This window comes from Leptosomus discolor, chromosome 7 (assembly GCF_034619465.1).
Source record: "Leptosomus discolor isolate bLepDis1 chromosome 7, bLepDis1.hap2, whole genome shotgun sequence".
Taxonomy (NCBI): Eukaryota; Metazoa; Chordata; class Aves; order Leptosomiformes; family Leptosomidae; genus Leptosomus; species Leptosomus discolor.
This window is the reverse complement of record NC_141397.1, coordinates 24,407,661-24,424,479: the sequence shown is the minus strand read 5'-3', so window position 1 is coordinate 24,424,479 and position 16,819 is coordinate 24,407,661. Positions and strand designations below refer to the sequence as shown.

At 38.3% G+C, this 16,819-nt stretch overlaps 1 protein-coding gene across 34 annotated transcripts in view; it reads left to right on the top strand.

The window, feature by feature from the left end:
• Positions 1–16,819, top strand: part of CLASP2 (cytoplasmic linker associated protein 2) — a 146,712-nt gene that overhangs the window by 53,870 nt on the left and 76,023 nt on the right. For 20 of the 34 annotated variants that reach the window (XM_086468341.1, XM_086468350.1, XM_086468340.1 and 17 more), the window contains exon 8: positions 5,280–5,426. In XM_086468341.1, the coding sequence (XP_086324467.1) occupies positions 5,280–5,426 (147 nt within the window). Of the gene's footprint in view, positions 1–4,737; positions 4,772–5,279; positions 5,427–16,819 lie in introns of those variants that run through there. The other 14 variants (XM_086468365.1, XM_086468368.1, XM_086468360.1 and 11 more) reach the window with 1 other exon arrangement.

Below are 16,819 nucleotides of genomic sequence, written 5' to 3'. Positions count from 1 at the left end.
CCAGTGCATCTGGAATTGAGCTAACTATACAGTCCCAGATGTTCCAAGTAATTGATGCTGTCTATGTTTGTAAGTCACCGCAGGAAGACTGGCAGTTGGTGTCTTGGTAGGCACAGGATGTGGGAGTGACTTGGGAAATGTAAGGACATGTCATTGTTTTGCTTGGGCACGATTTTGCAATCATGTCAGTATAAACAGTTCATGGTGTGGAAGAGGAACTGTAAGTAGTAGTTCAAAAACATTTAGTATCTGTTAGCAGTACTTGAAAGGAAATATGGATATAGGAAGAGCACATTTTTAAGAAAAGTCGAAGTTTAAGAGCAGTATGATTAAAGATACTGTGTTTGGTTTGACTGTTGTCAATCTACTGTAGAATACTGCAAGTTGGTATTTACAGCCCTAGTAGTGTTAGATGTGTAAGGTGTCGATACGGACCTAGTATTGAGATTGGCCTTTGTGGCCAGCTTTAGTTCCATGTTACTGCAAGGGATCAATTTTTTTTTTTTTTTACAGTGGTGTTACTTAGGGATCTGCATTATGATCAGTTCACTTCTGATTAGCTGCTTCTGAGTAGCACGAGTAGTATATAGATCTATTTCTACAGCTGTATAGATGACACTGGTGGGTTTTTTTGTTATTGACTGTGATTAACAAAAATGCTAGATATTAAATGTTGCATTAATTCTATGAATCTGACAACCAGCTAAGGTAAAGGCTTGAGTTGCAGTAACAATAAATATATTTTAATTTAATTTTCTTTTCATATCTAGAGAGAAAAATATTTTTTAAAAAGTTTTAGTCTCTCCCCTGTTGCTGGATACAGCTGTAATTACCCTTATTGCTCTATAGCCAAATCTCAGTAAGTAGGTTGTTTAGCAGTTTTTAGCATTGGGGGTGCTAGAATGTTCTTTGAGTATTGAGCTTGATTGTAAATGTTTATCCTTTGATATCTGTGAGTACTTTAAAAACAGATAGTAGATGTTTGTAATCTTGCCCCTGAGAGTAATGCTACAAGACAGAAAGATACCACACATCTTTTAGTTATTTTTAGTACAGGTTACATGGTTTGTTTCTTAAGATTTTTTGTATTTAAACCTTTGTGGTGGCTCAAGCGTTCTGGTCTGCATTTCTAATTGAACAAATGTGTCTCGATTTAATATTAGAATGATTTTTGTAAACCCCAAGTTTTGAAAGTGTGGTAAAGTCTAGGATCTGATGTCATACAGGTTGGTTTGGTGGGGTTTTTAGTAGAAACATTCCTTTGACTCCTCTGAACGGTTTTGTAGAAATGCACAGCAGTTTGTTGATACCAGTTCACTTGCTGCATAGCGCCTGCAGAACGCTCCTCTGCAGTACAGAGCAACCCTACTAGAAGAGAACACTTGTAATGCTTGGAGGTTCATTCTTGTGTTTCTAGCTTTCTGAATATAAGAACATTTTCTTGAATTTTCTTTTTTTTTTCTACTTTGAAGTTGTTCATCTGGAAGAGAACTTGTTCCAGAGTGAGAACATTTGCTGCTCATCAGGTTTCTTCAGGAGTTTTTGGCAGTACTAGATTCCAGGCTCTTCTCTGCAGGGTGTGCTTAACTCTAAAACTCTTCTTGCCCATTGTGATTGAAAATTAAGATACTGAGTGCAAGAACAGTCCTGTGAGAATTAACTGAAGTTCAGTGTCTGTCTTCATGTTTTTCATTTAAGATGTTGTAAAGATTTTGTTGTAAAATGCTGTGTGGATAGTGCTCTCTCAGCTGTCAGGTGTATTTGCAGATGTAAAATGTGATATGTTCAAAGTGCTTGGCATTTAAAATTACCTGGAATGAAAATTATCTAGCCAATCAATAATTATCTATTATATTTAGGCTTTTATTACTTCGGTTGTAGAAACTAATTTTGCTTGTAGACTGCATGCAGCTAACATTACAGTCACGGTTCGATACTGACAGTACAGCGATCGTCACGCTCTGCACGTTGGCAGTCAGGAGCTCCAGCCCTGGTCCATTGGCTAAATGAAGGCACGTAGTAAACAAGTTTGGCTCAGCTGGATTGAGCAGAACCGCACCTTGATTATACCCTGTGGAGTAACAGTTATACCTCAAGCTGGGGTTCTGCACTCTGGAATACATGGAAATGCTTTTATAAGACCTGCAGACAAGTGTATTGTGCATGAGTGAGAGCACGTGGGAAGCACATCATACTGGAGGCTAATCTAATGCCTTTGTTTCCTTAACTGCTATAAATACAGACTTCAGGTTTCTGATCTTCACAAATGCTGTTAACCGTCTTTCTGAAAAGGGAGTGTCCCTAAAGATCGATTTGGGTTCTGTTGTTGATAGAGCTTAGGGAAATAAAAGTGATAAGGCCCAAAAGGTGGAGAAAACCTCTGATTTCTGTAAAAGAGAATATAAAATTTTCTTGCTTGTGTTATTTAAAAACAAACAAAAACCCCCACAACAAAAGAAACTTGGGTATGTTACCACTTTAGCCTTAAAAGAATTTTAAAGAAGATCTTTTTTACTTGTTAATTTTATACCTTTATGGTACTGTGCTGTAATTTGGAACGGTACTTTAGTTTTTAACGTACTTTAACAGAAATTATGAAAAGTCCAGCTAAGAATGCCCAGGTATCAGTGGTTAAGGTCGGTTCTATGTTTCTCAAAAATACTAATGGATTTAAAAAAAATAAATTTTAAAAGCTGTGTTTTATGTGGACTAAGAAACTGTATGAAAATATTTCATAGTGTAGGTTTTTAATCCAGTGCTGACAATGTTTTAAATTTATGAATAAAATATTCTTTAACTAGGCAAAGTAATTTGACAATATTACCAAGATCATTGTTTAATATATCATCCTGTAATTTACACAACATGTCAATAGCTGGGAATGTTAGGGTTTGCATTTTTCTGAAATTCTGTTTCTGCATTTGGGGGTTGAGCAGTAACTTCTACAATTCTCCATCTTCAATACTCCCTAATGAATAGCTTGGTAAGAATAAAACTAATTTATCTGAGCCATTGGTTCCAAAGTACACTGTTGTTTGGTGGTGTTTAGGTTCTTCTTGATTAGGAGGTTTTGCCTAAATGAGCAAAATGCTCACTTACTATTTTTAAAATTGTGCTGCAAATAACTCCATTTTTTCAAAGGCTTCTTGTGCAATATTTGCATATCAATGCTGCATTGTAGTGCTGTTGGATGGTAACAGGCAAGTCTAGCCTGCTTCATTATCAAACCTAAAAAAACCCTGCAGCAAGAAGAACATTTTTATTCAAAAAGCATGTTTTCACTTTCAGTCAGTTTTTATGATAGCATATTCACCTGTCAGTGTTGATCTCTTCGTGCTCCTTAACAATCTACAAGGTGTTTCTTGATGCTATTTTAAAATTACCTGTAATGTTGCAGGTATCCTAGATGTTAACCATTGCTATTTATACTTCTATTATAATGTTGAGTTCATTGCACTTAATCTGGCATTCGGATTAGTGGTTTTCCCTGTTCAACAATCTTGATGTCTGGTCCTATTTAAGACCCGAAGAGGCAGAGCGGTAGGAATGAGTGTGTCCTGCCTCCGCCCTGTGCTGAGCGGGAGGGCTGTTCCCATGGCAACACACGGGCTGGCGGAGGGGGGGCGATGCCTTTCCCCGATTCTGAGAGTTTGCGTATCCAAACGCGATTATTCTTAGCAAGATTCTCTTAAACGTCGATGTTTGCAGGAGAGAAGGAAATAATGCCAGTGAAAACTGGCAATATACATCCAGATGTTTCTTGTGGTGGTTTGTTTCTTCTGTAATGAGGAAGATGTGTTAGTGCAACACACAGCTTTCGCTAGTGCTGCAAAAATGTACTAACTATAGCAGCAGTGCTCTCGGACACTTTACATGTGGGGTGTTGTAACGTTTGGTGCTGCAAATGCTGTTGGATAAAACCTTGCGTTACCCTTTTTTTCTGGAAGCTGCCGTCCTTTGGGAGACTGTGTTATTAAATATAGTTGGCATTTCCCTGGGAGCACGTTCTGAATAAGCAAAGGGTAAATAGTCTCCATTCCATGGATGGTAAAGCTTGGCAATTAATTTTGTTTTGGTTTAGAAATGGCAGATTTTAGAGCAGGTAATATGCTAAATTGGTCTTCCATTACTGTAGTGCAGCGGTGTCAGCCTCGCCCATTTTATTTCTTATAGGAACCATAGGCTGCTATGTTTTGCATGCTCAAGCTTATAGATAAATCCTTCTTCCCTAAGTGGATTGAGAAACTGTTACATTCTACTGTTGGAATATGTTGGGGTGTTTTTTTCTTTTGAAGACAGAATACATTTTGTATTAAGACTATTTAGTCACTAGAGATTAATTTCTTTCTTGATTAAAAATACACAAACCTGAAATTCTAGGAAAGAGGAGTGCAAACCCCAGAGTGCTGTCAGCCTGTGTTAATTTTTTAACGAAAGATTGGAATAGTGGCAAATACCGTCCGTGTGTGGGAATGAATTTATTTGCATGGAGAATTTTCACCTTTTCCTCTGGCGGTGGCTCCCAGCAGATGATGTCACCTTGCAGCTCATTGGTTGTGCGGCACCTAGTGCAGGGAAGGCAGAGAAAGATGCCGGCACAAATCTCAGTGGTGGATCTAGGGTGTTTGCTAGCAGTTTTTGATAGAATCTTTGATTAGTATTGAGAATTTACTGCATGTGGCCATGTGAGCCACTGAGTCCATCCTAGGGTGAGGGGATTGAAGAGCTATCAGAGGAATGAGGCGGCTGATCTGCAAGAGGATCTGTGATTGTAAGTTGAAAAATCTGGGTGGAAGGAAGGAGACAGGGAGTGCTGGTTAGACACATTGTGGGAGGATGTGTAGCAGAAAATGCATGCATGAGTAAAAGAAGAAAAGGGAGAAGCATTTGTCTTTGGTAGACTGGAATGATAAAAAAATTGTATTAAGGGCGTTCCTTTGGGGAAAATACTCAGAAATGGGCAAAAATACTCAATCTCTGCAAAGATATTTTCCCTTTGTGGGAATGACTATGTAGGATTCATTTTTATGTTCAGTTTTACGGTGTTTAATTATGAAGGGAGAATAATATCTTATAAGAACTTAACATGTAGAAAATGCTGTTTATTTCTCATTGTAATTTTTTTCCCTAGGTCAGAGGGAGAGGACGAAGTGATAAATATTTGTTTTTATTTATACGTTTTGTGTACTTCTATGAAATATGAAGCAGAACAGTTGATTAGGAAATAAATTTACATCCATTCTAATAGTTGTATTTTTATTTAATGTATCCTTTTCTAGACAAAAGCTTTGATGATGAAGAGTCAGTGGATGGAAATAGGCCATCGTCAGCTGCTTCAGCCTTCAAGGTTCCGGCACCTAAAAAGCCAGGAAATCCTTCAAACAGTGCAAGAAAGCCAGGATCAGCTGGTGGGCCGAAGGTTGGAGGTAATGTAAAGCTGTTCAGATTCTAATTGATGTTCCCAGAAATCTTGCCAGAGCAGGCACAAACCAGAGAACTTTGGAAGATGATGTTTAATTCATGACTGCAGTATTTTTGCAGAACTGAAAGCAGTAAGGGACCCTGTTTTATGTAATTATTCATATGTAAAGGTGGTGTATGCGTGTCTGTTTTTGTGAATGTACATTTAGCTTATAAAGGCCTCTTATGTTATAAATAATATTAACACCTGGAGATAGCGATTGTGTTCGTGAAATGAATATATGGGTGTCTGATAGAATCCGCACCTCGTTCACTGTATATATAAATAGACTGTGAAATTCTGTAGTAGATCGGTGTAGATGGAATTTTTACTGGAGGGAGGTCTGCACTGTCACATGGCTAGAAAGGACTAGCCATCAACCATGTACCTCAACAGAAGTGTCTATTACATCTGAATGACTTCCATTATTATTTCTTAAACTGTCAGAGTATTGTGAAATTAGTTGTGAAAGATAAAAAATGAGGGCCAAAACCCGTGCCAGGATTTTTTTGCATGGCAGACTACAAAGCAGTATAATGATGATGCTTGCTAATTATCTTCTTTGAACATGGGAATCTGCATTTTTTTAGGGCGGAAGTAATAGAACAAAAGCAACTGCTTACTGCTAAACAAGTGACAGCTTTTTTGATGGTTCATGTACACATTCAGAAAAATACATAATTAAGTGGAAATACACCACGCTTCAGGTATGGTGTTTTTATGAGCAAGTGATTCTTTCAGTAAGGGATTTTTGTAAGAGTAAGTAACTTTTTCTTGTTCCTGTTCATATAATACTCTTTATGTGAACCACAAAGCAAAGATAATGTTTAAAAGGAGGTACACATGCCAAACAAGCTGCCTTAAGTATTTTCATGTTACCAAGATACAGGTGATGTTTTGACAATTTACTGTTTTTCTAAGGTGATCTTCAGAATTGCTAATAAATTGAAAAGATTCCCGCAGGGTGGAATCAACACTGCCATAGTATAACTCAGACTTGATAGCAATGTGATCATAAAGTACCATCTAAAAGACTTCCTAAAGGAAGTTATCTCTTGAAATTGACTCTTAGTATTTATTATTATTACACAAATAAGTAATAACAACATCATACCCTTTAACCTGAAGCATGGTGGTTTTTGCATGTAAGACTAACACACATAGTACCAGATCTGAATGCTCAGGATTCCTGTTTCTTTCAGTATATGCTTCTTTTAATAATATTTTATTAAATACAGGTATTTTTTTTAATGTAAAATTATTTTTATGTGTAGACTTTCACTTTACATGCTCTGCAGTAAAAACATGGAGATAGGAGAGCAGGGAAAGGGAAATAACAGAATAACCACTTGACTGAGTTTTCAGTTTATCTAAAAATTCAGTAGTAAAGGAGATTAAAAACCCAAAAATTATTACATTGTTTTTCCTCCTTTTCCTATATTGCCAAACTTAAAAAAATTAAAACATAGATGGAATAAGGACAGGATTTAAGCATGCCAAAACCAGAGCACTTTGGTCATTCTTTCAACTCTGGAAAATACTGAGGCGTGTTCATGTGTGCATCTGTTTGCCCTCCTTTTTTTTTTTTTTAATACTTTCAGTATGTCTGCAGTCAGAATTGTTAAAACCTAGGATTAAATGTTTGACTGGCCTTTTATAATGTTGCTAAAATTCTTCTTTGAATGCTTGTCTGTATGTGCATCTGTGGCGTGGTTGTGCAGACTGCTCAGATCCTTGACCATGGAGAATTTCTGCCTTAATATTTTGTCAGAAAGATGTTATGCTTTGTATTCTTCACCAAATGACTAGAAGGTGGAAATTTGTCTTCGTGTTTAGTTACTCTCAACTACTTCTATTCTTTTCTCTTGCTGTCTACCAGGGAGAAACTTTTACAGGTCTATTAATCTGCTTGTGCACAGATTTCTTTAGTTACATACAGCTATATGTTTCCTAGTTTAATTCTTTGGTGGTTTTTTCCCTTCAAGTTTTCCTTGACTTGACCTTCAGCCTTTTCTTTTTGATATTTTCCATATGGGTGTCGGTCTCGTCTTCCAAGTAAGAAGTGATAGGATGAGAGGAAATGGCCTCAGGTTGTGCCAGGGGAGGTTTAGATTGAATATTAGGGAGAATTTCTTCACTGAAGGGGTTGTCAAGCACTGGAATGGGCTGCCCAGGGGAGTGGTTGAGTCTCCATCCCTAGAGGTATTTAAAAGGTGTGTAAATGGGGTGCTCAGGGACATGGTTTAGTGGTCGACTTGGCAGTGTTAGGTTAACAGTTGGACTAGATGATCTTAAAGGTCTTTTCCAGCCTAAATGATTCTATGATTCTATATGTCACCATTGATCAGCAAGGCTATTATCACTGTTTTTGTTTTTAGCAGCTAGTATTTGTCTTCATTTTACTCCTGCTGCTCATTATTTGTATCTTTCAATGTTTTTCTCCATCTCCATACTTTTTATTTTGAGGTTACCAGTGTTTGAACTAGTTCTGTCTAGCAACAGACTTGCTAGCAGATAGAAATGTTAAATGTCTGCAGTGAGAGCCTTACCTTTCTGCATAGTATTTACAAATCCTGCATCTGCTAGCCTAATGAAGAACATTGGTGTAGGTGCCAGATGTATTTCTTAAACAAGTCAGTCAAGTCAGTTACTTTCAGAAACGAAGAGTTTCCTATAACATTATTCATATGAAGAGTGATACTGGGTCAGGCAAGAGGTCTATATAGTCCACTGTCCCATCTGGCAGTGGTTGGAAATGGCTATTGGAGAAATGTATGTGAACAGGGCAAGTGTCTAGAAGCACACTGTCATTACAGGACAAAATGCTGGGTTTAGAGAACTTTATTCCACAGAGAACGACAGTTTTGGAAGAGACCGGTTAGGGCATCCAGTTCCGCTTATCTAGAGATTTCATGGATCTTTATGCCTACAAGCAAACCTTGATGCTGTTTTATATCCACTTTCTGTAGGATCTGCTTTGCGCGTGCCTAAAGGACACCTGATATTTTTCTCCAGCCTCAAAATTGCAATCTTTATGGAGGAAATCTGTGGTTCTGGAAGTTGTCTGCTCTTGCTGGCTTACTGAGGCTCTGCCATACCCTACAGTCCCAAATCCTTCTGCTCACCACTGCATTCCAAGCCCGTAATCAGTGGGCGTGTCACTTCTCACTGTGCCCTCACAAGCACTGGCTACAGATATTTCAGGCTTAAAACTGCTCACCTCGTGGTTCTGCTACCTATTGGTCCTGCTTGCCTCATTTTTCTCTGACTCTTTTGTGTATATGTGTATACCTCCTAAGACATTGCTGTTCAGCCTGGGAGGAAGAAGTAGCAGCAGCTCCCTTAACTGTGTTGCTTTTTCTTTCCTTTTCACAAAAATACCTGAAGTCATGTCAGTGACCTGCAGCTGAAGCAGTCCTTCTCTGCAATTTCTTCTCTTCAGGCTTCTGTGACCAGGCAGAATTGCTAGTGCAGGTAGAAATCATGTCAAGCACGCGCTGAGATTACTGCAAGTTCCATTCATTTAAACTGCGTTTTACATTCCAGAGATCCTTTTCCTAGGATGTCGCTTTAGAAAAATGTCTTTTCCTGTCAGCTGTAAATGCCAATAAAGACAGTACAGTTTTTTTTTTCTTGTTCTGAAAGGGAATGGAGGCTATCCAGTCTTGAGGCTAAGAAAATTAAACCTCTTAGCCATGCTGCTCACTTTCTGTTGTGCTGATACCTGCTGAATTATACCTTAGATGTATGTGTGCTTGGCTCTTCATTGTATACTCAACGAAGGTGTTCCTTACTGAAGAAAAGGATAAGTCTGTCACTGACCAGATACTCTGTTCAAGTGAAAGAACGCATCCAATGTGCAAAAAGACACTTTTTGGGCACTTTCCGTAAATGTAAGAAATGCACTTTGGTGGCACTGGAAATTCAAATTCATTGTACAGGAAGACAGGTGAAACAGGTATGTACATTAGGAATAGCAATGTCCTACCTGGGCTGGAATTCTCTCTCCTTGTGCTGGGAATGACTGTGCAAGAGTCTTTCCTGTTGGCAGTAGGGGTGGGAGAGGTTGTAGAACTTATGTGTTTGCTGACAGGTGTGATGAAGCCTGTAGAAGACAGCTTGCCAGAAAACTACCAGAGCAGGCAGCCTCAGTGGTGTACTGCCCTGAGAGTAAGAAATACAGCAGGCTCTTTCTCATCTGACTTTTACTCCTTGGTTGAAAGTGTTCAGACACTGACCTTCTTGCATGTGATGAATGAGAAGTGATAGGTCTTCAACTTCATGGGGTGGTACTTTATTTGGCATATTTATTGTACCATGGTCAATACACATCCACAAGTTAGTCCTTTGCCAGGAAACGTGCAGCTGGTCTACTTGTGTCTGATACACTTGATTTTCAGCTCTGCAATCAAGTGGTAGAGCCTCCGGAAATACCCCTTTGCTCTAAGGCCTTCTTACTGAGAATGTGCACTGTGTGTGTTCTGTTCTTCCAGAAATGGATACTCATGGGCTCTTTCTTGGCAGTATGCAAGTAGCTTTTCAATTATAAGGGACACCATAATCTGTAGTAGAAAAAGACTTGAATTGAACGTGTTAGCGAAGTGAGCTGTATTCTTGTCCCTGTGCTGTTCCAAGATCTCTCTTGGGTCTTTGGCAAGTTCTCTTGCAAATGCGAGATCCCTGTTCCAAGTCTTCTGGGCAATTGTTCGCTTGTATACTGTTCAGAAGCTTTATGTAATCTAGATGTTAGTAGAAAACCTCAGTCTGTACCACAACAAGAAGACTGGCCTCCTTTCTTTTCTCAAAGTGTCAGTTTAAGTCAGTAGTCTTTAAAATGGATTAAATATAGCAATGGTGGTACTTGAATAGAGCTGTGTGGCATTTGAAAGAAAAGCTTGCTGATGAAGCCCAGTCATGACAAAAGTTTGTATTAACCTTCTTGTGTATGTTTTGTGAGAACCTGTGTAGCACTGGAACATTATTCTTAGTGTTGTAATTTGAAATAAGGTGGCCTTTCTCTTTCTTGCAGTTGTTTTCAGTGGGAAGATACTGCATTGTGTATTTTTACCTATGGTTTGCTGGCTTTTTGGAATCTATAGTGTATTGGCATGCTAGGCTTATTATATGTTACCTACTGTTTAACACTGATAACGTTGTTACACTTTTTGAAACAACCTACCTTGCTTTAGGATGAATCATGGGGTAAAAAACCAGAAAAGCGGTTGTTATTTCATTTAAATGTCAGAATAATTGTTACTGCTGTTTCGAAAGATATTTTGGAGTAAAAATGTTATTGATGCCAAGTGTGAAGGGTATGAAGTGAAACCCCACAGACACAGTTTTTTTTTTTCCTATTTAATGTGTGCATGCTAAAAGCATTTTTTTCCAACATAAAAATTGTGATGTTGCCTTCTTATACTGTTCAAGGGATCTGGTCCTCAATGAAGGCTGCAGCTGTGCCAGTTTGAGGTTTGGTGCTGGCATTATTTGAAAAAACCCTCAGTTTTAGAATGGACTTAATTCTTAAAAAAAAAAAAAAAAAGCCTTGTAATGTTTGGTGATTGCTGAAAAGACATTAAAAATATCTCCTTTTAGGTACAAATCAAGTAACTGGAAAACTTGGGTGAACCAGGTGAATAGTTTTGGCAAAAGTTGTCTGTGAGAATTGTAATAACACCGTACATGTTTTTCTTAACTAGAGGAACATATTCTTAACTGTAGGAAGCTGCTCCAAACTTTAGGAAGAAACTTAAGTTTAGTTTGTGTATCTGTCCACAGTGTGTTCTATCAGCATCGTAATATTTTTTTTATCTTTCTCAATAATGGCAGTGTAGCTCTTTGAGAAGTATTAAAATGCTACTGATTTGCCTTTTTTGGTTCTGTTTTCTAGCAGAAGACATTTTGAAGTGTTGAGAGACTTTACTAGGAAACAGTTTAAATGGAAAAGCTCTGCATAAAACAAATGTGATACTGAAAAATAGACACCTTCTGAAATCTTAGCCAGGTGAAGTTAACATCATTAAAATTACATACTGTAGTTAAACCTTTTTGTTAAAAAGGCTTCAATAATTGTGGAACTGTAAATACAAATTGTTAATGAATGGACTTCAAACAGGGTAAACTCATGCTTGCTGTATCGATTATCTTCAGACTCACGAAGACAATTCTGTGTTTACTTGCACACAACAAAAAGCTTCATAGTAATAAATGCCCAAGGTGTTGGGTTTTTTTTTAACTTTGGAGCTCTGCAGAAAATAAGCTCAGGAGTCTTCCCTCTATTATGTGTTTAGCCCTCATTAGGTGACTTCCAAAGTGCTGTATTTGACGTGTAAAATAAGCTAGGATTTTTTTTCCCATTGTTCTATATTGTCCTTTTGTATGACATAAAACTGCTCTGAGATAATCTTGGTCAGCAAAGCATCTCTGACATTCTGTGGCACTGGCTTCCCTTTTTGGTTTCCAGGTTGTTGTGAAATTCAAGGATTTCTCTGCAAGATCCCAGCTGAAACAAACCTTTTTGTCTTTCTGAGCTGCCTTTGAGATCAGCCTTGTGTATCATAGTGAATCAGAGGATTTGTTATAGAATGCCTGTTCGCTTCCTTGTCCCCACAGTGAATGTCAATTAACTTCTATCCTGAGAGATCCTTGCCCGTGGAATTGCTGGGTTGCAGAGTCCTGCAGTTGTGAACTGCTGCTGTTTTAACCTTACCCAGAGTTCAAGGAAGTAGGACTTCTTTCAACTTTCCAGGTTCTGAGAATTGTTGTATTTTGTTGTTGTGGATATTTGCTCCCCTGAACATCACTTCAGGAGAGTTTTTCCTTGCACATGACCAGTGGTCTGTTGTCCTTGGCCATTGTAAATGCTTGTCCAGTCGCTGGGGTTTCTGTTCCTCTGATGGATACTTTCCTGTGCAGGTGGATTGGAAAATCAACCTTAATGAGCAATCTGAAGGAAAATAAATAGGATAAATTATAGGTACATCTATATGTATACACACTTATACCTTCAGAAAGTATGTGTATTCATAATTTGGTTTTGTTAGTATCTCTGTTTTCTATGTGTCACCCAAGGACAGTCGGCAGATAGTTCATACTACTTTATTTTGCACTAATTTCTAGAACCTTCAATTAGATTGTAGGATTTATTATATTGGTATAAGCACAAGACTGTATCTGATAGTCTTCTCTCAAAAGGTTCATAGCCTAGAAGTCATCTTACAGATAGATAAAATGGGAAGAGAGTAGCAGTGGAACAGAAATGAAGAGGTCTGGAGATAAGAGCTCACTGCACCGTGTAACCTTCTTTTGACGTCTCCACCCTATGTTCTAGTCCCAAACATCTTACTAACAATCATAGTAGTACCAGGCAGTGATGAGAATATGTGGGGGAGGGAAGTGTGTGTGGGGAAATGTTTTGAAAAAAACCTGTTTCATTTCTTTGGACAATTGTATATGCACTCGAATAGAGAAGCAGGGAATGTGGAAGCAGAAGATCCAAATTATTTTTATCATTTGAGTAGAGAGAAAATGAGTGCTGGTAGAGAGAAGAAATACATGAGTGCTTTGAAAGTTTACTATGTGAGCATGAACATTGTGCATGAGTTCAAAGATGACTGTATGAACTTCCAGTTGAGTAGAAACAGACATTAATCAACGGTGAGATAAGCCTAAAAAAATCAGGTATCTGTACTCTTGCTACTCATGGAACTGCTTGTTTGACCAGGGTTTGGTCTTACCTAATGTATGCCATCCAAACTTCGTACTAAGTAAAACTATTAATTTCTTTGTTGAATAGTTGTTGTATTTTCTGTGTGCTTCACAAATGCTTGTGCATTGAATTGATCTCCATAGCATATCTGTGAAAATAAGTGGTAATACTATTAATCTTTTATACCTGTGAAACTGTGCTACATAGGAATTGAGGCTAAAATTGTTGAAACTCTGCATTCAGTGTTAGCAATCAGCTTCAAATACTACTGACTAAATTTCTCGGAGCCTGTAATGTTCAGTACACAATCCCACAGTAATTTTCGAGCTCTAAAGCATCTTCGGATTTTAAGGTATGCATGCTGGTGCGGTGATGTTCAGTCTTGTCAGTCCACATAGGAGTTAATCTCTGCTGCTTCTTAGTACGAGTCTCATATTTGCTCCTGACTAACGTGGCGCATCTCAAGGATCGAGATATGCTGTCCTAATAGTTGAACACCTGGCACCGCCTTCTTCCTTATAACCATAGCTCACTCCTAGTTTCTTCTTGTCCCTCCTGCTCCTGTTCTTTCGTGGAGTGAGTAACTGTATGGAGAGATCTGCTTAGTATCTCAGTCCTCAGAGACAGCACACTCACTTGCTGGATGGAAACTTCCGTTCATGTGCAGTGTCTCTGGCACGTAGGAGGAATGTTTTAATAAAGCAGGCATGATACAGGTGGGATCCCTGGAGAAGTTCTCTACCCATGTCCGCCAGGTTTCTAATGTAGGCAAAGTAAGGAATAGAAGGTATTTGAAGGTATTTTGCTATTTTATTCAGTTCATGCAGCTGTCTCAGTTTGACTTTTTGGGTGCCTCAAGGATAATGACTTTTGGCATTGGAGGAGCTGAGGTGGAGAAGTCAGTTCAGAATGAATGTCAGTCACTGGGGCTGAACATGATAGAATTCATCTGTCAGTTTCTTTAAAATGGGCTTTCTAGCTTAGGCTTTTCTTCTCTGCTAAGTCACTTGGTTATGACTTGAATTGTCTTCTAAGCTATTTTAAAACAACATGAAGGGTTTGTCAATTAAAGTTCTGCCAAAAAAAGGGCTTATTTAGGTTTAGTGTTGTATCTGATGATTTAAAAATATATTTTAGTTCTGAAACTTTTTTCAAAAGGCTGTGGTGACTTGTGTTGGAACAACTGGATAGTTTTACTGATCCTAGTTGTCTGCCCAGTGTCTTTGTCAAAGGCAGTTGTCTGCCCAGTGTCTTTGTCAAAGGCAGTTCATCTTAACCATTGCACTTCATGTTTTATTAACTTGAAGAGACAGGTACATGTTCCTTCTGTTGTTCCTCTCTCCCCTACATGCAGATAATAACTGCCATCAGACAGATGTGTTGAGCAACCCAATAAGGTAATCTCCTAATGGTTGCCTAAGTTTTATTTGTGAGGTTTCTCTGGTAAGCAAGGTGCGTGCTTGTAAAAGCACTAGGAATATAGACAAATTTATAATAACAGGAGGCTTTTGAGGATGCAGAGTTATTTGTTTCCAGATGCCGTTGGATTGGTTTTTGTTTTAGAAACGGACACAAGGCAGCTGGAATTCCATTGACGAAAATTTTTGTGAAAATTAAGATCCCTACAGCTTTTCCTGGTTTGGTCTTCCTATAAGTTTCACTGTCAAAGCTGTGGCAATTAGCAGCATGATATGTTTCTGAGCTTGTATGGCAAAGCCAGTAAGTGACACTAACAGCTACACGAGAACAATTATGCATTGACTTGTACCATTTATGCTGTGAGTAGAATTTGGTACAAGTTGTAACATTAACATCATTTTATTAGATTGGTCAAATTGTATTCATCCTAGCGGATTGACCAGTGTAACTATCTATAAGTAAACCTGCCTTGTTTACAGAAATAACCCTTGTCTCGTGTTGATCAAAGTGGTTTTTACTGGAGCAAGTGCTCTCAAATGTTTTCCTAACATAAGCAGGCAACCTGAAGGTGTCTATACTAAGTGACTCTTAGTCACTCAATGAAAGAACACCTTTGTGCTTTATCCAGCAGATATTTGAGACTGAAGAATGGTTCTTTGCTTGTCTTATGGGAGGTTTTTATTCAAGTTTTTCAGTTAAAATCCAAAGATGAGTCTTTCAAAGATGGAAATAAGAACAGTTAGAACATAGATAGAATTAAGGCAAGACTGCCAATGTTTCCTGTATTCTGTTAATATGTCAGGGTGTGTGTATACAGTATATCAAATTGCTTTAGATGGCCCAGTAGTTTAAAACGTGAAGGGAATTTTCAGATTCTCAATCTTCAACTACTTTTCCAAACATTTGGTTCATGTTTTACAGAAGCAGAATTATGAAAAGTGCATACAGAAAGATGTTATTCTGGACTGTTTTATTAACTGTAGCAGTAGTCATACAATACCTGGAAAGATAGAGATTCCTTACTGGGCTACCGAGATTGAGTCTATAAAGAGAGCTTTATCAGAATTATTGTCTTAAAATTCACCCTTGCCATTTCAGAGGTAGTAATTCAGACCATGAAACACTGGTCATTTCCTTCCCCACCTCCAACAGATATCATTTTAAAAACAAGCTGTCAGTTTTGTCAAATAGTAATAAGGGCTGACCAAAGGATAACTAAGTAGATTTTGCAAAGACTGAGATCTACAGAAGATTCAGGAAGTTTCAGAGACTGGCAAACAGCAGAATGTGTATTAAAAGAAAGAATTAAATAAGACTTTTGCAACATATGCGCACTAGGACTGGGAACAAAATGTGGTGGTTGAGCACTGTCTCTATCCATTGTAAATACCATGCTAAAGAACTCTCATCACAAACAGTTATGTTTTGTGTCTTTGTTGTTGATAGGGATTCCAAAGTCTGGTTTCTGTAATCAGCACTTCTTTAGATTTTTTCCCACCCTTGTGTTTACTGAGATAAGCTGTCCATTCCACTAGGTTGCCTTTGCACTTGTCCTTCTTTGAGTTAATTTTGCTGGAGTACTGTTCTGCTCCCTTCAGCCTATACAGCAGCTGTACTGTTTAAGCTACCTGGAGTCATTGCCTTCCCTATGTCTACTAACTCATTTTTATCCCGAGACATTCATTGGATTGTGCTAGCACCAGTGTTTATATGGCCCTGCAGTGAAGCAGACCAGGGAACTTGCTCATTGAAACTCTTCTTCTTGGCCAGTTTATTTTAGTCTTGGTTTAGCCACTCTCCGTTGTGTTTTACTCTTCAGCTGTACTAGTGCTAGGATGAAGGAGGTCAGTAGGAGTGAGTGGGAGTTGCCGGTTAACCTATTATAGGAAAAGCTGAGTAAGTACTTGAGCTTATTCTGTCCACTTATCCTACACTGAGCTGAAGCTGTTGTCAGTTCCTAATTGACAGCTGATTGTTATCCTACAAAACCAAAAGAGTAACAGTACTTTTTTCTTTTAATATATATTTTTTTTAATCGAGAATGATCTGCATCTTCTGCTTCAGTCTCTGGTAAGAAGTGAAGCTTTTGAATTAGTTGACATGTAGGTGTAGCTTTAGGTTTTTGGAGGTTTTTTGTTTGTCCCCCAACCCCGAAAAAATTGCAATCTACACCATCTTCCTTTAGCTGTGTTGCACAGTAAGATGCTGTTATTGCATGCACTTAGGGATTT